This window comes from Lathyrus oleraceus, chromosome 5 (genome assembly GCF_024323335.1).
Source record: "Lathyrus oleraceus cultivar Zhongwan6 chromosome 5, CAAS_Psat_ZW6_1.0, whole genome shotgun sequence".
Lineage (NCBI taxonomy): Eukaryota > Viridiplantae > Streptophyta > Magnoliopsida > Fabales > Fabaceae > Lathyrus > Lathyrus oleraceus.
The window spans coordinates 37,646,205-37,668,275 of NC_066583.1; the positions used below are offsets into that span (position 1 = coordinate 37,646,205).

The following is a 22,071-nucleotide window of genomic DNA, read 5'->3' on the forward strand; positions in this document are numbered from 1 at the left end:
ACAACCTCTTCTTGCACTCCTTCAAGACCTATTCAAAAAACACCAAATGACATAACCTAAGCCTTGCCAAAACCAAAAGGAGATGTCCAATAGCATGGCATAGCTTGAGAACAGCATATTAGACACCTTATTTTCCTGCATCAAAACCAGGAGAAAGAACCACACTGCAGCAAAAAGCAAAGGGCCTAACTAATCCTCAAACCTGCACTCACCCTTGGCTGTGGCATTTTCAAAAGACAGAAGCAGCAGTAGACCAAAGACCTTCACTTTTTGCAACCTCATCCTTGCTTGCTATTGGCCTTTCATCTTGGCTGTCATAACAAAAGAACAAAAAACCAAGTAACCCTGCCATGAAAAAACCAGTAGAATTTCACTGAAGCATTGGTACACACCCTTGGCATTTTCTTCTAAAAAACCTGTCATAACATCCAACAGAAAAAGAACCATGGGACTCACTCATTCAAAAGCTGACTGGAGCATTGCTTCAAAACAGTAAAAACTTCCAAAAAACCTAGACTTGGCCATTTCCATTTTCTGTCTGCAAACCAAGCCTAGCCTTGCAACATGTTTTCATCATCCATACACAACACTTCCTGCAGCTTACCACAACCAACTTAACCTTGCCTTGCCTTCCACATGGTTCCTCACTATTTTGCTGCTGTGAGAAACAGCAACAGTAGCCAACACATAACAAGGCATTGGATTTAACTCACTCACCAAAAACCTCCTTCAAACTGGGCCTTGCCTTGTGTTTTAAAACTTTGCCCTGCCAACAAACAGCTAGCCGCCATCCAACTGCATATAGCATCCCCAAACTCACCATTGCAAAAAACTCACTTTCTACTCCAAAATCCAAATTTTCAAAATCATATTTTCCCCAAGTCCCTTGCAAACCATCCATTCAAACACCTTCCATATAACATGTAGAAGCTACTGAAGGCAGAAAATCACATCTGTAATCACTAAATCATCATATCCAAATCTCACATTTTCACACTTGCAACTTGAGTTGGCCAGAACAGTTGAGGAGGTTTTAAGGCAGATTCTCGATGGCATTACATTCCTGGAGCATCAAAGGTACTAAAGGGATCATCTAGCACCATTAAAAGCACCTCCAACATCACATTCAACATTGCCCTGTTCAGGTACTTTAGTTGCTTTTAGTTCCTTGTGAACTTTTTGCTTTGCTTTGCTTGTAAGCAATTTGCATTGAGGTATGTCTCTTTGTCTTCATGTAGTCTGGAAGACCTGGCCTGTTACTTGGCCAGGCAACTGTCTGAAGTCCTCCTTAAGAGGCAATGTTTGTGGATGTTTAACTTTGTCCTTGCATAGAGTCAAAGTCCTCCTAAGTGAAGAGGCAATTGGTGGAAGGTAGGGATATGCAATCTATCCCCCACTATTCAGTGTGTCATCTGCTTTGCTCACACCACTGTGTTGATGCATTGCAGATACAAACCCAAGATCTTGTACAATTGTACAGTTGAGTCAGTTTTAAATGTGTAGAAGGGTTCCCACTTTCTGAACCCACACATTCTTGTCAAATGCTCTCCCTGGCCAGGGATAAGAGCTGTGAGGTCTCATCCTCACTTCATCCTTTCATCTGCTTCACCTTAGCCCCTCAATGGCAAGGTTAAGAGCACACTTACCCTATTTCAGCTGGCCCTAGTGCCTAACCCTTGATGTTTGAGCCCCCTTGTTGGTGTGTTTATTTCATGCTGTATGTGCTTCATGTGATTGCCTGTTTGCTTTGCCTCTTTAGGTTTAGCTTAGACTTGCCCTTGTGCAAGGTAGGTTGTGCTTGATTTGCCCTTGTGCAAAGTCAAGTCTGTGTGGCTTACTTCCTGCGTGAGCCATGTTTAGAGTTGTTTGGCCGAACTACGGCAACTCTGATTCTCATGTTCAGATGAGATACGTAGGCACGAGATGCGATGTCTTGTCGAGTTTGACTAACCACTAACACTAACTCCTTTCTCTCACCCCTGTGTGATTGAGAACTCTTTTCTCTCGTCCTCGTTGCGATTGAGACCTCCCCTTTCTCTTGCCCTAGTTGCAATCGAGACCCTTGCTCCCTGTGCAAGTCTTGCTTAGGATAGGTTGGCCCTTGTGCCATTTAGCTAGAAACCTTAACTTAGGGTTGACTTTTGCATGACAACATCTAGGCTCGAGTCGTAGTCTCCCTAGTTGTGTCTCCCTCTGTTATCTGGTTAGGCTAGTCCTTTATCCCTGCGTAGGGGAACTACATCGCCCTGATCTTCACACCAGATGAAGTATGTAGGCAGGAGATTGAGCTGATCTCTCCGGGCGCCCCTTTCCTTTTTTGTGTGTGTTGTCTGACCTTTGCTAGGCTCGAGTGCCTGACTCCTTAGCAATTTGTTGTCTGTCTGTTTGAGTGTGTGCTTGACAGTTATAGGCTCGAGTCCCCGACTCCCTATTAACCTGTTGTGTTGTTGTGTGCTTGGAAGCCGATGTAAGTCCATCGAGTGGCATTTGGGTTCCAGTGTGCGTGTGTTTGGTTCGGATGCTGATGTAAGTCCAGTGATTGGCAGTCGGGCTCCACGTTTGCCTATGTGTGTCTTGTTTGTTTGTGTGCGTGTCAGCCGAGCTACGAATGCTCTGATTCTTCTCTCGTCCGAGAAGATACGTATGCATAGGATGCGATATCCTAGCGAGCATGTGTTTTCCCCAGTCCGAACTACTTCGACTCTGATGTCTGTGTCTGATAGACTAAGTAGGCCCAGGATGCGATATCCTGCCGAGTCAGTTTCAGTCAGTTCCTTGTGTCTCTTTTCAGCCAGTGTGTGTGAGTATTTGAGCAGTGTTTAGCAACCATTTTCCTTTCTAGTGTGCGTGGATCCCGTAGAGTACTACGGATGCGTAGGGGTGCTAATACCTTCCCTTCGCATAACCGACTCCCGAACCCATCCTCTTTGGTCGCGAGACCATGTTCTTTCCTAGGTTTACTCTGAGCGTTTCCTTTCCCTCTTTTGGGATAAATAACGCACGGTGGCGGCTCTGTTGTTCTTGTTTTCCCGCCGGTTTTTCGCGCGATGCGACATGGTGCCATCTTAATTTGATTATAGCCAGAAAAGCCATCCATGAAGGAGAATACCGAGAACTAAGCCGTGTTATCCACCAAAACATCAATGTGAGGTAAGGGGAAATCATCTTTAGGACTAGCCCTGTTCAGATCCCGGTAGTCAACACACATCCGTACCTTTCCATCCTTCTTAGGTACTGGAACGATATTTGCAACCCATGGCGGATAATTTGTGACTGCTAGAAACCCCGCATCCAACTGTTTTTGCACTTCTTCCTTTATCTTGACAGCCATCTCTGGTCTTGTTCTTCTGAGCTTCTGCTTGACCGGAGGGCAACCTTCTTTGAGCGGCAAGCGATGTACCACGATGTCTGTGTCAAGCCCTGGCATGTCCTGATAAGACCAAGCGAAGATGTCAACATACTCTTGCAGCAATTCAATCAACCCCTTCTTCACGTTGTCTTCCAAAGCAGCCCCTATCTTGATTTCTCTCCTGGCGTGCTCGGTGCCGAGATTAATCACTTCAACAGACTCTTGATCCGATTGAATGACCCTTTCCTCTTGTTTTAATAACCTGGTAAGTTCTTCGGGGAGTTTACAGTCTTCATCACCCTCTTCTTCAACTTGAAAGATTGGATTTTCAAAGTCGAAGCGAGCCATAGCAGAACCGTTATCAATAGGATCCGGTGATGTGCATCTGCATGGGTGATGGTATGTGCTTATGAGTGTGAAAAAAAGAAAAAAAAAAGTGGAAACTAAACAAAACATTGCCATTTTTTTTTAAAAACTGCAAAAATAGAAAGACAGGGAACGAAATATTTGAATGCAAAAAGACGTCCTTTATTTATGATAAAAAATGCAAGTGTCACATAGATGAGCCCTACAATGAGTCATTACGCCATGGCGGAACGTAAGACTTGGATATGCATGAATAAACAAAGAAAATTACTCCTCCAAACAAGTGGCTTGGACAATCTCCTCAGAAGACCAATTGTTGAGAACTTCACCCGGGATCCTCGGACGTACCCAGTTATCGATGTCGCAATCATTATCCCCATCTTCATTGTTGACCACAGAGACTAATTTGACTTCTCCTTCAACCATGTTAACGTTGGCTCCACCATGCTGGGGCATGGGATTGTTGACGACATTAGGAGCTGGTGCAAAGTTAACGGCCTTTGAATCAATGAGGTCCTGAACTACGTGCTTAAAAGCTGTGCAGTTCTCAATATTGTGGCCAGGTGCCCCAGAGTGGAAGCTACACCTAGTGTTGGCGTCATAACCCACCAGAAGCCTACCAACAGGAGGAGCCAGAGTGCGCAACTGCACAAGTTGTAGTTGTTGAAAACTAGAAAGCAACTGAGCGTACGAAATTGGAAGAGTGTCGAAACGCCGGTCCATCGTCCTTGGCCTAGGTTGATAGGCGGGTCTGTTACCCGGTCGTTGTGGTTGGTACTGAGCTGGTTGACGCTATGGTTGTTGTTGTTGTAGTGGTGCTGCAGCTGGAATGGTCACAACCGCAACATACGGTTGCTGATGATAGTTCTGAAAGTTATTCCTCCGGTTATCCCTGTTCTGATAAGAAGATATGGCACTTGCATCCCCTTCTCTCCTCTTATGTCCCTGAATGAACGGCTTCTTCACCCCTGATGAGGATCCACCTCCACTCTGGGTCTTGTATGTCCTCAGGTAATTCTCCACCCTCTCTCCGGTAGAGACTACATCAGTAAAATTGGAGGCATTGCAACCCACCAGGCTCTCCAAATAAGGTCCTGGCAGAGTGTTCATGAACATGTTAGCCATTTCCTTCTCCAACATAGGAGGTTGAACACGGGAAGCTGTTTCTCTCCAGCGTTGAGCGTATTCTCTGAAGCACTCATTGCTTTTAAGAGACAGATTTTGAAGTTGAGTTCTGTCCGGAGCCATGTCTGCGTTATACTGATACTGCTTCACGAAAGCCTCGGCCAAATCCCTCCAGCAACGGATGTGGGCTCTGTCCAGCCTCATATACCATTCCAGGGATGCCCCAGCTAGGCTGTCCTGGAAAAAGTACATAAGCAACTTTTCGTCATCGGAGTATGCAACCATTTTACGAAAATAGGCTTGCACATGGGTCTTCGGGCAAGAGTTGCCATTGTATTTGTCAAATATCGGGACCTTGAATTTCGGTGGCACTCTCACACTTGGGACCAGCCCCAAGTCAGCAACATCTACTCCCAGAGGATTCTATCCTTCCACTGCCTTCAACCTCTCTTCCAATCTTCTAAACATGGGGTCCACACCATGACCCATACCAAAGTCTTCCTGCAGCAAGGGGAACTGATCGTCCTGATCATCATGAATGGGCTGTTGACCGGAGGTGACATGTAGGATTGGGATAGGCCCCGGTCTATTGGGTCCATTAGCCTCTCCAGCTGGAGGATCAGTCATCGTCTCTAGTTGAGCAGGGGGATTCCTCTGTATCATCTGCCTGAGCTCTTGTTGTCCCTGAGCCACCCCTTGAACCACATCCATGAATTGATTCATGCGGATTTTCATCTCGGCGAACTCTGCTTGTAGGCTCTCCATTACTCTCTGTTGGTTTCTGCGGGTACCGTACCGGTGAATGCCTGGGTCAGCTATCCTGTCGATGGAACACCAAACAAACTGAGAACACTGTGGCGGTACCTGTTATACAAGACATGCTAATGAATATGTAAATGCAATGACATGTTTATCAATTCCAAAAGTATTCTACCCCCTTGATTCCAGTCTCTCAATAGATAAACGATGTAAAAAAAAAAAGAATAAGTCGTTGATGAGAACCAAGAAAATTACGACTAGAATCAAGTAGAAGATATAAACCCCACAGAAATGGATAAACATGTGTGAATGATTATGAATGCAAAATGATGTGATGCAAAATGATGTGAATGCAGTGCAGTGGCATGGGAATCAGGATCGCTGTATTTGCTTGAACATCTGTCAGGTTGCACTGTCTGGAGAGAAATTAAGAGCACATCAAACAAAGGTCATGGGATGGATCATGTTATCCTTAATATCAACCACCCATTTTGGTGGATTATGGTTTACACCTTATCAACACCCAAGTTTCATTGATATTAAGGATACCTGATCGGATCAACCATGAATCAAGGGTTTGTTGGAAGTCACGAGCATGGAGTTTAGGTTAAGAACCACCCAAAAGGAGTGTACTAAGGTTTAAACCTGCCAAACATGTTCTACAAAAGGTTCCCATAGTCATAATCCCATCTTTCGGATATTATCGGAGGAACGACTACTCGTATTCCAAAAATATTCTCAAGAGAGACTCTTATGAGTGTAGTATCGCGTAACAATCGTATCAAATCTTACACTTGAACGACTTTCGCACTACGTCCTACGAATAGGCCAAGATGGGTTTGGTAAACTAAGGTCCTCGGCTTCTAAGGTCTATATTGGAAAAAGTAATGTCTAACCACAACTTACTTGTGTGACATTATTGATCTCAACATGACCTCCACCAAGTGAATGGGCTTGCAAGTCAACTTGCTAAGGAATAACTCCACACAAGTCGACAAGACTATGCCATTCTCCTATCCTAAGTGCACTCGAGTTCGAGTATAGAACTCATCTCACAAAGATCACCAAGCAGCCATAGCCAGCCAACAGACACAACAATGATATGTACACAATGCAATAAGGTAAAGCAGGTAAATAAATAACTGTACAAAAGCATGAACACCCAATAAACAAACAAACTACAAAAGCTAGGAGGGACTCGCTTAGGGAAACCAGAGATTCTGGGTTCGGTCCCCAGCAGAGTCGCCAGCTGTCGCAACCTGAAAAATACAGTGTGCGAAAAAACAACCGGCGAAAGAAAATGACAGAAGAGTCGCCATCTTGCGTTATTTATCCCAAAGGAGGGAAAGGAAACGCTCGAAGTAAACCTGAAAAGAGGAAAGGAAAAGACAAGGTCTCGCAACCAAATCTTGGGTTCGGGAGTCGGTTATGCAAAGGGAAGGTATTAGCACCCCTACGCATCCGTAGTACTCTACGGGATCCACTTTTGTAGTTCTTGTCTAAAGGGTGTGAGTTTATCTTGTGTTGTTTACTAAAAAAGGGGGTTAAACGAAAATGACTCGCGCGGATGTCGCATCCACTGCATACGTATCTCATCTGAATATGAGAATCAGAGTCTTCGTAGCTCGGCTGACCTATGGGTTAGGGGGATGTGTGCTCGCTAAGACATCGCGTCTTATGCCTACGTATCTCATATGGAATGAGAATCAGAGCAAGTCGTAGTTCGGCTAACTACGGGGTTAAGGATTATGTTTTGGGGGCGGACGATGTTACTACGCAATCTACCGGATGCCCGACCTTTGGAGACTTACTCACCTATAGTAGAAGGAGTAAACGTGTGTTTAGGAGAAGAAAAATCAATGAAGGGTTAGGGTTTGGGATGCTCATGCAAAAAGGCAGTCCTTGACGAAGGAACCGCGCTGCCTGCGGGGATACGAACACATACAAAACAAACATGTATAAAGTAAATGTGCCAACAAGGCAATCAGAATAAATCTCCCAAATGGTATCCCACAAGCAAAGTGGAATATCCAGCGAGCTATCCCTGCAAAAGTCATGTGAGCCTTCACAAAAACTCAACAAAAGGGTTAGTGAAACAAGATAAGGATTAGGAGAAAACATGCTATGACAAACGTAAGTCAGATTAGAGCAAAACAGTATGGTTTTTCATGGATAACAGTATGGTTTCAGAAACCTCAAACCCTGTGGCATACACTTCAGAAATTAAACGATTAAGCATTCAAGGCATTATTTATACATTCATAATTATGAACCCGTGGGCAAAAACCTAATGAAATTCATCCATCATACCTCAAACATTCAGAGTATTCAACTTCAAAGCACAAAGGTAATGGGAATAAGGGCAAACCTGATTGGAGAGATCGGTTGAAATCAAATGGCACGGCTGGATTTGTAAACCAATGTTAGGGTTTGCTTGAGCTGAAAGTGTGTGAGTCAGAATGAACCTTTCAGAGTTTCCTGGAGGTTGCTCTGAACTCTGTCAGCTCTTCTCTCACTATCTTTTTCCCCAGGGTTCTTCTCTCACTATCTTTTTCCCAGACAAGGTAATAGGAACCGAATGGCTTTTTGTTTCACTGAAACTCTGAATTTATAACCTGATTTTTGTGGACCTGTGGGCTCAAATGGGAGAGGTCCAAGTCCAAGATTTTTCTTTTATTTATTTATTTATTTATTTTATTTTAATTTTCGTTTTTCGTTTTTTTCTTTTTTCTTTTTTTTTCGTTTTTTTTTTCAAAACACGCGGGCTTCGCCTAGCGAGCATGACAGCTCATGAACAAACCTTTGCTCCTTCAAGATTAACGTTTTGACTGACGAATAGACCCCTGTTGGAAGTAACTCAAGTCTTTCCCTTGTGTTGACTGATCATCTAAATAGGGCCCACAAAGTGTCCTGGATGATGTTCAAGCTTCTTGGGTCCGATTCTGATTGCCATGATGAAATGCAAATGCTAAATGACCTACAAATGAATGCATGCATGAGGTGTAAAGCGTATGCTTCTAGGAAAAATGAAGGGTAAATTTTGGGGTATTACAATAGCAACAAAAATAATTTAAAAAGTTACTTTTTTTAATTAAAAAATTAATTAATTAAAGTCATATAAATAGAAAATAAAAATTTGAGGCCCTAGGCGGGCTACGAGAAAAATTTGATGGACTACTTGAATACTACATATGCATCTTTCAAAAGCTTTCCAACCTGGAGAATGTGAAGAATCTTCTCATGAACTGCTGATTCTGATGATCAACCTTGGTTCTACGACATTAAAAGGTATATAGAGAAACAAGAGTATCCATGGAATGTGTTCATCACTGATAAGAAGGCTCTGAGAAAGCTCTTTGCTAAGTTATTTTTGAATAGGGATGTGTTGTACAAAAGGAATCATGACTCTGTCTTAATCAAATGTGTGGATAGACACGAAGCAAACACAATCATAAAATCCATCCAAGAAGGTTGTGAAGGAATCCATGCTAAGGGCCTGTTATGGCTAAAAAGATCCTTCGAGTTAGCTATTACCGGACAACTATGGAGGTTGAATGTTACAACTTTGTCAAGAGATGTCATAAGTGCCAGATCTATGCTGACAAAGTACATGTGCCACCGACTCTATTGAACATCTTGACTTCTCCTTGAGCCTTCTCTATATGGGAAGTTGATATGATTAGAATGATCGAACCAAAGGCTTCCAATAGTCATCGCTTCATTCTAGTTTATATTGATTACTTCACCAAATGGGTTAAAGTTGCTTCATATGCTAATGTCACACGACAAGTGGTTACAAAGTTTATCAAGAAAGAAATAGTTTGTCGCTATGGAGTTCCTAGCAGGATTATTACTAACAACACCAGTAACCTGAACAACAAGATGATGAAAGATTTGTGTCAAGAATTTAAGATAGAGCACCATAACTCTTCATCATACCGGTCCAAGATGAACGGCGTCGTAGAAGCAGCAAACAAGAATATCAAGAAGATTATTCAGAAAATGGTCAAGACTCACAAAGATTGGCATGAGATGCTTCCTTTTGCACTTCATGGCTACAAAAATTCAGTTCGTACTTCTACTAGGGAAACTCCATTCTCCCTGTATATGGCATGGAAGTTGTCCTCCTAGTCAAGGTCGAAATCCCATTATTAAGGGTTATCGTGGAAGCCAAACTTGATGAAGCCGAATGGATCCAATCCAGATATGGTCATCTAAATCTCATTGAAGAAAAGCGCTTGAAGGCTCTATGCCATGGTCATATATACTAGAGACGTCTTAAGAAATCTTTTGACAAGAAGGTTCGCCCTCGAGTATTCCAAGAAGGTGACCTCGTGATCAAGAAATACTCTCTAATACACTCGGATCCACGAGGCAAGTCGACTCCGAACTACGAAGGATCCTTTATTGTTAATAAGGCCTTCTCAGACATAGCTCTAATCCTTACCGCCATGGATGGGGAGGAGTTTCCACTTCTCGTGAACTCGACGCAATAAAAAAAATATTATGCCTAAAAATAAATGAATAAGAGCCTGCTAGGTTAACATCCACAAGGACAATCCAAGAAAATTTGGGTATCCCGATTGACCAAAAAAATAAATGTCCATGCAAAAGTTAGGGATAAAAAAAATATAACATATATAAAAGCCCGCTAAGTCAAAAACTCGAAATGGCGACTTAGGCAAAAATGGGTATCCCGGTGGAAGGAAAATAAGAAAAATGTTCAGACAAAAATTAGGGATAAAGGCGTTTGACTGCAACCTTGAGCCTACTTCATCATAACTAGATCCCAAACAGAAACAAATCAACCCAATCATCGTCAACCAAAGCAAAATGTTAGGACCCAAATCTTACAGGGGATGGTAGCCTATGTTATAACCAATGGAAATTCATATAAATTTCTCATTGTCATTTACCTTTATTTTTCATTTTTTGTAATTTCCTCTTCTAGGATTTTGTATCCTTGTATACACATCATATGTACAAATTTTCCATATTCAATAAAATTCTCCTTTTCCTTTATCAATTTTCTTTTTGTTATCAATTTTCATTTTCCGTATTTTGAGTGTGAATAATTGATTATTTTTTTATCATATAATACCACAAAACATCTAGAATAATAAAAAGCTAAAACAAAAGAAAAACTTTATGCATTGCCTTGTTTAATTGAAAAGTTATAAAGGGAGATCGACGGTCTACAGAGGATGTTTAATACACAAAGGCATGTCAATATTTTCCCGATCGAATTATAAATCATTCTCCTCCCCAGTAAGGGTCATGTTTGAAATCCCCAACAAGTTATGGCAAATGAAGTCCTTTCCTTTGTGACAAACCCTTTGGTGCAGATATCAAAGGTCGGAGAGTTGAAGTCTACCACCATACCAAAAGAGTCTCACCCTTGTAGATACCAACCATTTCTCTCATAAAAATAATTTGCATTGCCGCATAGCATACGTAACATCGTGCATCATGAAGATCAATCATACATTGCATGCATATCAAACATTTCTCTTGCGACTGATCTATTTTCCCCAACAAAATATTTCAGTCAATCCCCAGTTGATGAACCTACAAAGGCTTATCCTCCATTTCATATCCCCAATAAACAAATTCTCGATAATACACTTACTTTCCTTACACTACATCCACTCCATTTCAACGGACAAATTTCTGGATATTCTTGTATTTAATCCTCTTCTACCTTGAATGCTCGAAAAGCTATCATCATTTGTGCATTCATGTCCAAGATGATTAAATAGGGGCAACTATCATATACCAAAATTTTCCCTGCTTTTTTCATTTCATCTAGCCCATGGCTCATTTCATCTGCATATCCACATGCCCTAATCATCCATCATAACACATTCATTTACAACTGCATTCTCAAATAAGCCTCATTGATTCAAATGGTCTTTCTATTTATGATATAAAGTTAGTGGATCAAGCTTATGTTATGTCTTGACTATTTTGGCACAACAATTATGGTTAATTCATTCTTTATGGATCAATTCTTGTGGAACCCTAATTCTTGATCTTTGCCACCTACGAATCATGTGATTTGAATCATGGCATTAGATTATATTGTGGATTACAAGTATCACATTGGTCAACCATGAAAGTTTGATTTTGAATGATTAATCTCTTTATGTGCCTTTTTTAATACATTAGTCCATTATTTATCTGGTTTTTGGACTCAAGGCCAACCATTGTGGTTCATTCAAGAATCATATTCAAGTTCCAAGATTCATATTCAAGTTTCATGATTCATGTTCAAATTCAAGGTCAAGTTTTATTCAAAGCATTCAAGTTCAATTAAATTTCAAATTTTCAAATGCAAATTTGAGGGAAAAGTGTTTTCTTGAAGATTAAGCTACATTGCCATTCAAGGGTCAAATATCATTATAAACATTCCAAGTTGCACTACAAGAGATACAAATCCAAATTCTATACAAAAATACCCATTGTTGACCTAAAGTTGACTTTGGTCAACTGTTAAATTTTTTGTCAACATTTGACCAAAGTCAAACTAGTTACTCTAACTCCTAAATCCACATTGATCTTCCCTTTTCAAGATGTTCTTCAATCATGCTATGATTTGCCTTCATGATCCATTTGGTTCAATGCAATTTTTGGTCCATTTCTTTAAACCTTACGACCATTATGCTTAAGCCAATATCTTCAAACTTTCCCATCCCATGCCAAATCATCTCATGTGTGTAATGGCTCTGCAACAAATTGAACAGAGTTCAATATGATTGCACAAATGCACAATCAAAACAAGCCATGATGGACACAAACCAATTCGTATTCAAACCCAACAATTTAGGCATGTTTCACTAACATACTAATAGCCATATCATAATCAATGTAATCATGGTTTAGATTTTACACAATAGTTCAGCATCACATAACATTAGGTTCACAATTACATTAATGCAATCAAGTCCATACATTGCCTTTACACACTAACCCATCCAATGACACCAAAGCAGCATAGCATTTCAGATATCAGTCAGAATTGGGTTTCAAAATACAAATTAGTGTATCCAACATCCATTAATACACAACTCCTCCATAGCATCGTAACAGTCCCCTGACTAAATTTCCATGCAAATGCAATAACAATTCACAACAAGTTCAAGATATGCTATCAAACTAACATCATTCAATCAACATACATTTTATAACATTCACTAACTTTCAAATTCAAAATAGGTTCAACTAAGAGCCTACTAACCATCTCTAACTTTTAATTGTTTTACCAAATCAAACTAACATAACTAACTCTAACTGATTTACTTGTTTCAGATTAATTCATTTCACCACAACCCTAACATCAAGCTAACCAATTAGCTAATGTTCATTAACCTGTTATGCTAACTAACATCCATGGCATGAATTCAATCCAAAATAGTCCACAATACCAGTGCAGTACTACAACAATCATGATTTCAATCTAATGTAACAATTCAAATTCAAACATTCTAACATAATAGCATCAACCAAAAACCACGACAGTTCAAGAAATCCACAAACCATGTTTAACAAACTCCTTAACTAACTAACATAGTTAGAAATCTAGCAATTAACCATTTGACTAAAGACCTAATCAATCAAGCTGACTAACACCTTTTTTTTGAATTCATTAATAAACCATTTACATTAATCTAGCATGTCATTAACCAATTAGCATTAGTTCAGTTAAGCATCACAATTAACCTAACTGAATCTCTAACATCATTTAAATCCCTAAACCCCATTTGACAATTTCACTTAATGCCTATCATAATTCAAATAACCTAACTCTAATTCTACAATAACTAAACTAAAAATCAATTCACTAACAATTCACTAATTCGAACGAACTATCAACTAACACTAACCTTCAATCTCACCTACATAATAAATCTAACTAACACATAACTTAATACTAACAGAACTAACCGTTTTAACAAAAGCTAAATAACACATAACTTAATACTAACAGAACTAACAGTTTTAACAAAAGCTAACTAACACGCAATTCAAACACTTCAAACTAACTGATTTAATTGTATGACTAATTTTAACAGATTTCACAGAGTTATAATTGCAAACAATTTTTTATCTCAATTTAACTCGCCACTTAACCCTGTCCTAACTAATAACCACCTTTGCCCAAGCACTACCCTAATCAATTATCAATTACATTCTTATCTCTATAAATTCGTTCGTCCTTCAACTATCAAGGACCATAAATCACATTCCAGAAATCTGCAGAATTCTCACACTTTCACTCTAAGAATTTTCATTGAATCCTCTCTGCATTCTGATCACTCTCAATCCTCTCTCACTCTCTACAAGCTTGTTCAACACTCCCTCGCCATTCATTCACTCTCAAGTAAATAAAGCAACAACACAACACACCTATGAACTAAAGAGAGGTTGAAGAAGAAGAAGGAAGAATCTAAGTAAAAGAGTTTGCAAGCTTGAGCTATTACCTGAATATCTTTGATTCTCCTCTGTTTTCAGCTTCACCTTCTTTAATTCCTACAGTTCTGAGGCCAATCTCCGCCTCGTAGGTGAGTGTCATTTCTTCTTTATCAATTCACGTAAGTCGCGTTACCACTATGTAGCATTAGTCTTGAGGAATCAAAGCCCTAATATTTTAGGCTTTGATTCCTCCTTGGTAGTATTTAATTAATTTGCACATAGGGTTCTTGAATTCGTGGTTTCGATCTGAGCTTATGGATATGAGTTAGGAAAAAATAATTTTGGGATTATGAAAGAGAAGAGAGGGACGAATAAACTGAGGTAGGTTGGGAGTGGTTTGGACCTCCGCAGCCATCGGAGGCGATTTTCGGCGCGGCGGAGCAAAGGTTCCGGTGAGGAGTTGTTTGAGGGAGAGAGAATTGAATTTGAATGATTCAAGTAAGGGAGTTTTGTTGGATTCACCCTTACCTGTACATTTCGTGGTGGGCCTCAAAGTCCTGAGCCCAATACCACTTGCTTCCTGCACCCTGTCCAAGCCATGCACCCTTACTAGACTCAGCAAGCCTTTGGTTCAGCAACGTTGGGCCCTATACTTCATGGAACTAGTACCTTTTCTTAGCATACTCCCTCTGCTTACACATTGCACCCCAGTTTTCCTATTTCTTCTTTTTTTTAATCTTTTGTTTTTATTTTTAATATCTCTTTTTAGTTAAATATTTTTGATGCGTTTTGCTAAGTCTTTCTAATTCATTTAATAAGTTTCATCATGAAAAACACTTAGAAGAATTAATAGTAGTGCTTAGGATTTAATTAGGTCTTAATCTCTTTTTTCATTTGAAAAATTCTTTACAAAATGACAATACACTTAGTTTTTAATTAACAATTAATCAAGATTAGTTTTAGATTTAATTTTCAATTGTATTTTTAGAAACTAATACACATCTTAATATTATAATTTTGATTAGAATTTTAGTTTCAATTTTAGAAGTTAATAGGTGTTAACATTGTAATTTCTTCATGATTTTAGTCCTTTAATAAAAATTCATATGCTTGATATCTTGATCCATGTGTTGATTGATTGATCAAAGTCATCTTTGATCAATTAACCACTTCACATTTTATTTGATTCCCTTATCCAGTCAAGTGATCATAAGTCCCTTGATCACTTGATATGATTAAATTTATGTACTTGCATCACACTGGATTCCAAATCATACCACAAGCTCAAGACACCATGCAAACTTTGGGGACTCTAGACTCCAAAACTGGACCATTACTTCATCCTTCAAGCACAACAAAAAGATTCATCTTCAACACTTGTTAATTATAATAAGGATTGCGAATTACGAGCATTAAGTAGTAGAGAAAGGATGATAGGGAATATTCCTATCCTCATTCTGAATATCTTTTGATACGGGACGCCTTACCTAGTTGTTCAAAGTATTCATCTCTACTCATAGACTTTAGTGTAATTCAAGTCAAATAATTTTCAAGTCATCTCCCTTACAGACAACACTTTACAGTCAAGATTTTGAAGACTCGGGACATCAAAATTAGATTACTGTTTCATCATTCATGCATAGCAAACGATCCTCCTTTCAACATCTGTGGGTTATGACGCGAATTATACGCCATGAGTCTTAAGTAGTGGAGAAGGGATGATAGTGAATATTCTTATCCTCATTCTGAATATCTTTAGATACGGGACGCCTTACCTAATTATTCAAAGTATTCACATCCATTCATAGATTTTAGTGCAATTCAAATCGAATAACTGTCAAGTCTTCTTCTCCATGTCTCAACATTGCAACAATCTTCAACAATAATACACTTCCTCTTTGGACGAAACAATGCATTATTTAGACTTCCATACATTCTTCGGGTTAAACACATCATGGTCAAACACCCATCTCTAAACCAATACCCTTATGCATTGCCCTATGGAGCTTCATGTTATGGCAACTCTCATACATTGCCCTGTGGAGCCTCATGCTCTAGCAAACTTTTTTTTTTATTTTGGCCTGTGGAGCCTCATGCTCTGGCAACTCTCATGCATTTCCCTGTGGAGCCTCATGCTTTAGCAAACCGTTTTATTTTATTTTGCATTGTGGAGCCTTATGCTCTGGCAACTCATGCATTACCCTCTAGAGCCTCATGCTCTAGAAACTCTCATGCATTACCCTGTGGAGCCTCATGCTCTGGAAAACCTTCATACATTACCCTGTGGAGCTTCATGCTCTGGAGACCCCCTTCTTGTAGGTCTTGATCCTTGGATTTAGGCAAAAATCTACACTTTTGCATTGACCATACCATCTATTGGTTAATGTCACACTTTTTGGTTCAGATACAACTATTATATGTATTCAAACAATACAATCTTTGGTCCAAACAATACTTTCACCACACACAAACAACTTATTTCTCATTTCCAAACTCTTTCCTCATTGCACCATTTCTTTTATAATTCAAACAACAGTTTTACAAAAGAAGCAAACTCTTTCCTTTATTCAAGTCAAGAAACCCTTTCCTTTTTTCCAATTCAAAACTCTTTCTTTTTCTTTTATCATACAAACCTTTTTAAAACTTGTTTCTTTCTTTTTCATAAAGGAACTGTTATAATTCGTTCCTTAGCGGTCAAACTAAAAGCTTAGAGTATCCGAACAAGGATCAGAATCAGCTAACGTCTACACACTTTTAGGATATAATTATAATTGTTCCCTAAAAGCAACCAACACATCCGTATTTTCTACCATGAACTATGAAGCTCTGATTTTCTCATTGCACTATGTGAATACGTAGACACGAGGGTTCGAATCCTTGACGAGCACACTAATTAATAAACTTATTTTTTCTCAACCATAAGTAACCTTTAGATAGTAACACCCATTCACGCAAAGAATAATCAAAATGGTTCCCGTTGAGTACAACAAATGTGAGAAATGTTAATACTTTCCCCTTGCGTAATCGACTTCCTTACCCGTTTCTCTTCCCCTGGGTTTTATCGATATTTTCCCTTTCCTTCTGGAATTAATAAAGATCAGTGACAACTATGTTGTATCTTCGAGCGTGTGATGCGCTCAGGTGTTTTTCACGGTGCAAAAAAAGGAACTTGATCTTTTCTAGAAGACAGAGTTTCCAAATCTAACTCCAAGGCCAGGGCTCTAAATTAGGATCATGTAAATCTTCTTTGTTACCAAAGATCCAAGCATATTAACTATTGGTAGTGTAAGTTCCATTATATGACCGAACTAAGTGAAGACATCTTCTGTATTGAGATTGAAACTAATACTTTTGGTGGTGATCTCAATGATAATATATTAAGGGAGCTGAGTATACAAGTGATAGATGTGAGATGATGTTGTAGAGTATAAATCTTTAATTGATAGATTAATGTCATGGATGTGAACATAGTCAATAAGAGCTGCCAAGGGACCAAGAGGTGCTCAGTGGCTATAACAAAAGGAAGAGGAGTCAAATCAATGTCTTCATTTAAAACCATCTTTAAGCATATTTTTTGCTTTGACAATAGAGTTCAGGGTGGAGGAACCTGTAGCAGCCGAAAGGGAGAGAAAATAGACACCAAATAAATATTTTTGAGAGAGGAGTGATACCAACAGTTTATCCGGAATTTTGAAGCATATCCCAAACAATTTTACCAAGGAGAGCTATGTTTTCATCTCTAGTTGATCGAACCCCTAAGCCACCTAACTTCCTTGGGCGGGTATTTTTTTCTAACCAACCAAATGAATACATGTGGTGTTATTGCCCTTCCAAATAAAGTTTTGAGTCAGATGGTCAATAGTGTCATATATGTTTTGAGGGAGCCAAGTGGTTTGTATGTAGTAAGAGGGGATGGAGGTGAGTACTGGTGTAGGAAAGGCTAATCTACCAGGCTTGTTGAGAAGCTTGTTTTTCCAAGAAGCCATTCGCGTTTGCATTTTTTCCATGGTGAAGTTAAATCTGATCTTTTAGTTCTTCCTCTAAGAATAGGAAATCCAAGGTATTTATCAAGAGAAATAATACTTTATATGCCTAAGATTGTAGTTAGTTGATTGATTTTTGTTTGAGGGATGCCTGAAGAGTAGAATGCATAAAACTTAGCAAGGTTGGTCTTCAGACTTGATGCCCGACTAAAATTATCCATGAGAGTGACAATAACTTTTATTTGAGACTTAACTCTTGAGATCAGGATAACATTATTCTCAAAAAGGAGGTGAGATAGATTAGGCTCAATATATGAGATGAAAATAGGATTCCAAGAACCACTACAAACAATATCATTGATGGAAATAAAAAGCTTCTCCATGCAAATGATGAATATGTAAGAAGATAACGAACCCACTTGTCAAAAACTATGAAATAAATAAAGATGGGGAGGTGATGTAGTTTATAATGAGCTAGATGGTGATTAGAGGAAATCTAAATTCCAACAAGCAGGTTATGAGGAACTCCCATTTAACATTATCAAAAGCCTTTTCAAGATCCAATTTAAAGGCAACATCCCTTTTTTTTCTTCTTTGTTTTGCGCATGTAGTGAACAATTTACTACGAAATGATAACATTGTCAATGGTGCCCCTACCTAGCAAAAAAATGCTTTGGTAAGGCCCAATAATAGTGTCTAGGAGAGGTCGAAGCCGATTAACCAAAACTTTGATGATAATCTTGTACACTATGTCGCAAAGGCTTATAGGTCTCAAATCTTTAAATATTGTTGGAGTGTCAACTTTAGGAATAAGTGCTACTAATGTTTTTGAGATGACCGGATCAAAGTAGCTTGTAGAAAAAAGTTGTCTCGACTAAGCTGAAAACATCATCCCCATTTACTATACATTAGTTAGTATATATTTTTGTTTTTAGGTCCCTTAAAAAATTGTTATATGAACTAATATTTTTATTTTTATTATATGAGTTTGGTAAAGAATATTAATGTTAAAGTCAATATTTCTTTTTAAATTGTGGACAATATCAAGACATCGATTTTTGATTCTAGTATTATTTGATAAGTGATGATTTCGCTGTGTTTAAAGTTGATTGTTTCAATTTTTAATTTTGAATATTTATTATTACACCAATATATTAAACCATTTAAAAAACAAATAGTTGAGACATTTTTAGAAACATCATTTATATTTATATGTCAAATATTTGAATAATCCACCATTCAACTCACAAATTTATAATTTTATCTCAATCAATCAAAATAAAAAACAGGTAGCTCAAATTATCTCATATATATATATCCCAAGCAATAAAAACTCACTTTTCCCCAAAAACAATGAATTTTTTCATTTTCATTCCACAATTGCTGTCTCTGTTCCTCCTTTTCTCTCATTCATCTTTCGTCTCTGCTTCCGACACTGCTAAACTCTTCCAAGATTGGAGCAAACAACATGGCAAAACATACTCTTCCGAGGAAGAGAAGCTTTACAGGTTTAAGGTGTTCGAAGACAATTACGCGTTTGTCTCACAACACAACCAAATTGGAAATTCCAGTTATACCCTCTCCCTCAACGCTTTCGCGGATCTCACTCACCATGAATTCAAGACCACTCGTCTCGGTTTGCCTCCGTCGTTGCTAAGATTCAAATTCAACAATCACACGGTTGGTGATAATGATCTTGTGGAAGTTCCGTCGGAGATTGATTGGAGACAGAGTGGCGCTGTTACTTCCGTCAAAGACCAAGGAAGCTGCGGTATACTTTTTTTTCTACTATATAGAAATTATTATTTGATTTGAAAAATTGGTTAAAATTGAGTTTGTAGTTATTTATGGTTATCTTCTAAATAATGACAGTAGTCTTGTCTGATGTAAGTGTCTGTATTCTGGGTAATGATTATTAAAAGTAGTGTTATAGGGTGTCTCTGTGTTTTGTGTCTGTATCCGCTATTGCCAGGTGTCTGTGTTCTGTGTCCGTGTTTTATAGTGATTATTAAATGTAGTGTTGTTCGATTTTCGTCTATGCGTCATTGCTTCATAGTGATTATTAAAAGTAGTGTTGCTTCATAGTGATAGTGGTAATCATGTATGATTGTTATGATTGTTATGCAGGTGCTTGTTGGTCATTTTCAGCTACAGGGGCTATAGAAGGGATAAACAAAATTGTGACAGGGTCTCTTGTAAGTCTTTCTGAACAAGAATTGGTAGAATGTGATACAAAGTATAACAGCGGTTGTGGTGGTGGACTCATGGACTATGCATATCAATTTATCATTGAAAACAAAGGTATCGACACCGAAGAAGATTACCCGTATCAAGGTCGTCAAGAACTTTGCAAAAAAGACAAGGTATGTTGCTAAATACTTATAGATTGTCTTATCATTCACTTTAACTCGTTGTTGTTTATCGCTACTAGCATTTACAATGTTTTACTTACATCTAATCCTACAGTTAAAAAGGCGTGTTGTTACGATTGACGGTTATGCTGATGTGCCTTCGAAGGATGAGAACAAACTACTAAAAGCTGTTGCAGTCCAACCTGTTAGCGTGGGCATATGTGGTAGCGCAAGGGCTTTCCAGATGTACTCGAAGGTTAAGCTCAATGGTCGATATTGGTATCATAGTTTCACTAATAACTATAGCGAATTTGCGGTAATATGCTGTTATTATTTCCATTTCAGGGTATCTTCACCGGACCTTGTTCAACTTCTCTTGATCATGCGGTGTTGATTGTAGGATATGGTTCGGAGAACGGAGTTGATTATTGGATTGTGAAGAATTCATGGGGAAAATATTGGGGAATGAATGGTTACATACACATCTTACGAAACACTGAAGATTCTGCAGGGTTATGTGGAATCAACATGTTAGCTTCATATCCAACTAAGACCAGACCTAATCCTCCTGTTCCACCTCCACCAGGTCCTGTAAGGTGTAATCTGTTTACTCGCTGTTCAGAAGGGGAAACATGTTGCTGTGCCTCGAAATTTCTCGGAATATGTTTCTCTTGGAAATGTTGCGGTGTAAATTCTGCCGTGTGTTGTAAGGACAAGCGTCACTGTTGTCCACAAGATTATCCGATTTGCGACACTAGAAAGAGCCAGTGTCTTAAGGTTTGTATGATCTATCTCCTTTCTAAACTCATCTTAAGTAAATGTCATGTTGAACAAACTGGTTGATAGATTTGTCAATGTTGTAAATAGCGGCGATAGCGCTATAGCAGAATTTAATTATTCGCGAGCTTCGAAATCAACACTAGAGTTTTAAGCTGATTACCATGTTGTTGGCTGCAGTTGTTTTTTATGCTTACTGATTTCAGTCTTTAACTTGCAGAGAGTTGCAAATGGAACGATAACAATGGCATCTGATAAAGAAGATACTTTCCATCAGACAAGAGATTGGAAATCTCAATGAGTATTTATCATTTCCATCACTCATTTATATTGTTGAATATTTCCAATAGCTTATCAGTTTGTAATACGCGAGTCATTCTATTCCAAACAGTCAAATAGGGTATGAAAGGAAACAGATAATAGTATGAGATATTGATAGGTTAGGGAATGCTCGGCCGATCCAAACTTTATACTAGAAAGGATGGATCTATGTTTTGAAATGGATCCAAACTTTTTTGTTCAATTTTTCTGTTAAGAGTCAAATTCTCTTGTCTAATTTGGTCTTCTCCAACTTTTAAGGGTTTCACTTTAATCGCCTATCAATTTTGCGAGTCATTCATCCTGATTTCGTTCAGTCATTGGTGCATTCCTTTCTTCTATTTTGCACGTCTAATATGTTGTTGATTTGATTTTGATGTCATAGTTTTTGACAATCTGTTGCATGTTGCTCTGACTTGGTTGCCTCTCCTGCTCTGATTATGTTTCTTTTGGTTGTTTTTCATGTCGTTACAGACACGGTTTCAATCCTGATTTTGAAATATGTTTTGATGACAAACTCAGTCGTTTGCGTCGTAGATAGGGGTGGCAAAATGGATGGATTGGATGGATATGGATTGGATCGTTAATGGATGGATCAAAACAATCCATTATCCATTAATAATCCACTAAA

General features: G+C 38.7%; 1 protein-coding gene and 1 long non-coding RNA gene across 2 annotated transcripts; one reads left to right on the top strand and one right to left on the bottom strand.

The window, feature by feature from the left end:
- Window positions 1–11,952: 11,952 nt before the first annotated feature.
- Window positions 11,953–14,709, bottom strand: LOC127086429 (uncharacterized). Its single transcript, XR_007789478.1, has 2 exons — window positions 14,080–14,709; window positions 11,953–12,324 (listed from the first exon to the last, which is right to left on the bottom strand). It is a non-coding gene; the product is annotated as an uncharacterized LOC127086429 (long non-coding RNA).
- Window positions 14,710–18,816: 4,107 nt separating this feature from the next.
- On the top strand, window positions 18,817–21,678 carry LOC127084158 (zingipain-2). The gene is made up of 5 exons (XM_051024558.1): window positions 18,817–19,765; window positions 20,122–20,357; window positions 20,461–20,601; window positions 20,691–21,122; window positions 21,343–21,678. The coding sequence occupies exons 1-5, from the start codon at window positions 19,348–19,350 to the stop codon at window positions 21,421–21,423; spliced, it is 1,308 nt and encodes a 435-aa protein (XP_050880515.1). The 5' UTR covers window positions 18,817–19,347; the 3' UTR covers window positions 21,424–21,678.
- Window positions 21,679–22,071: the final 393 nt, after the last annotated feature.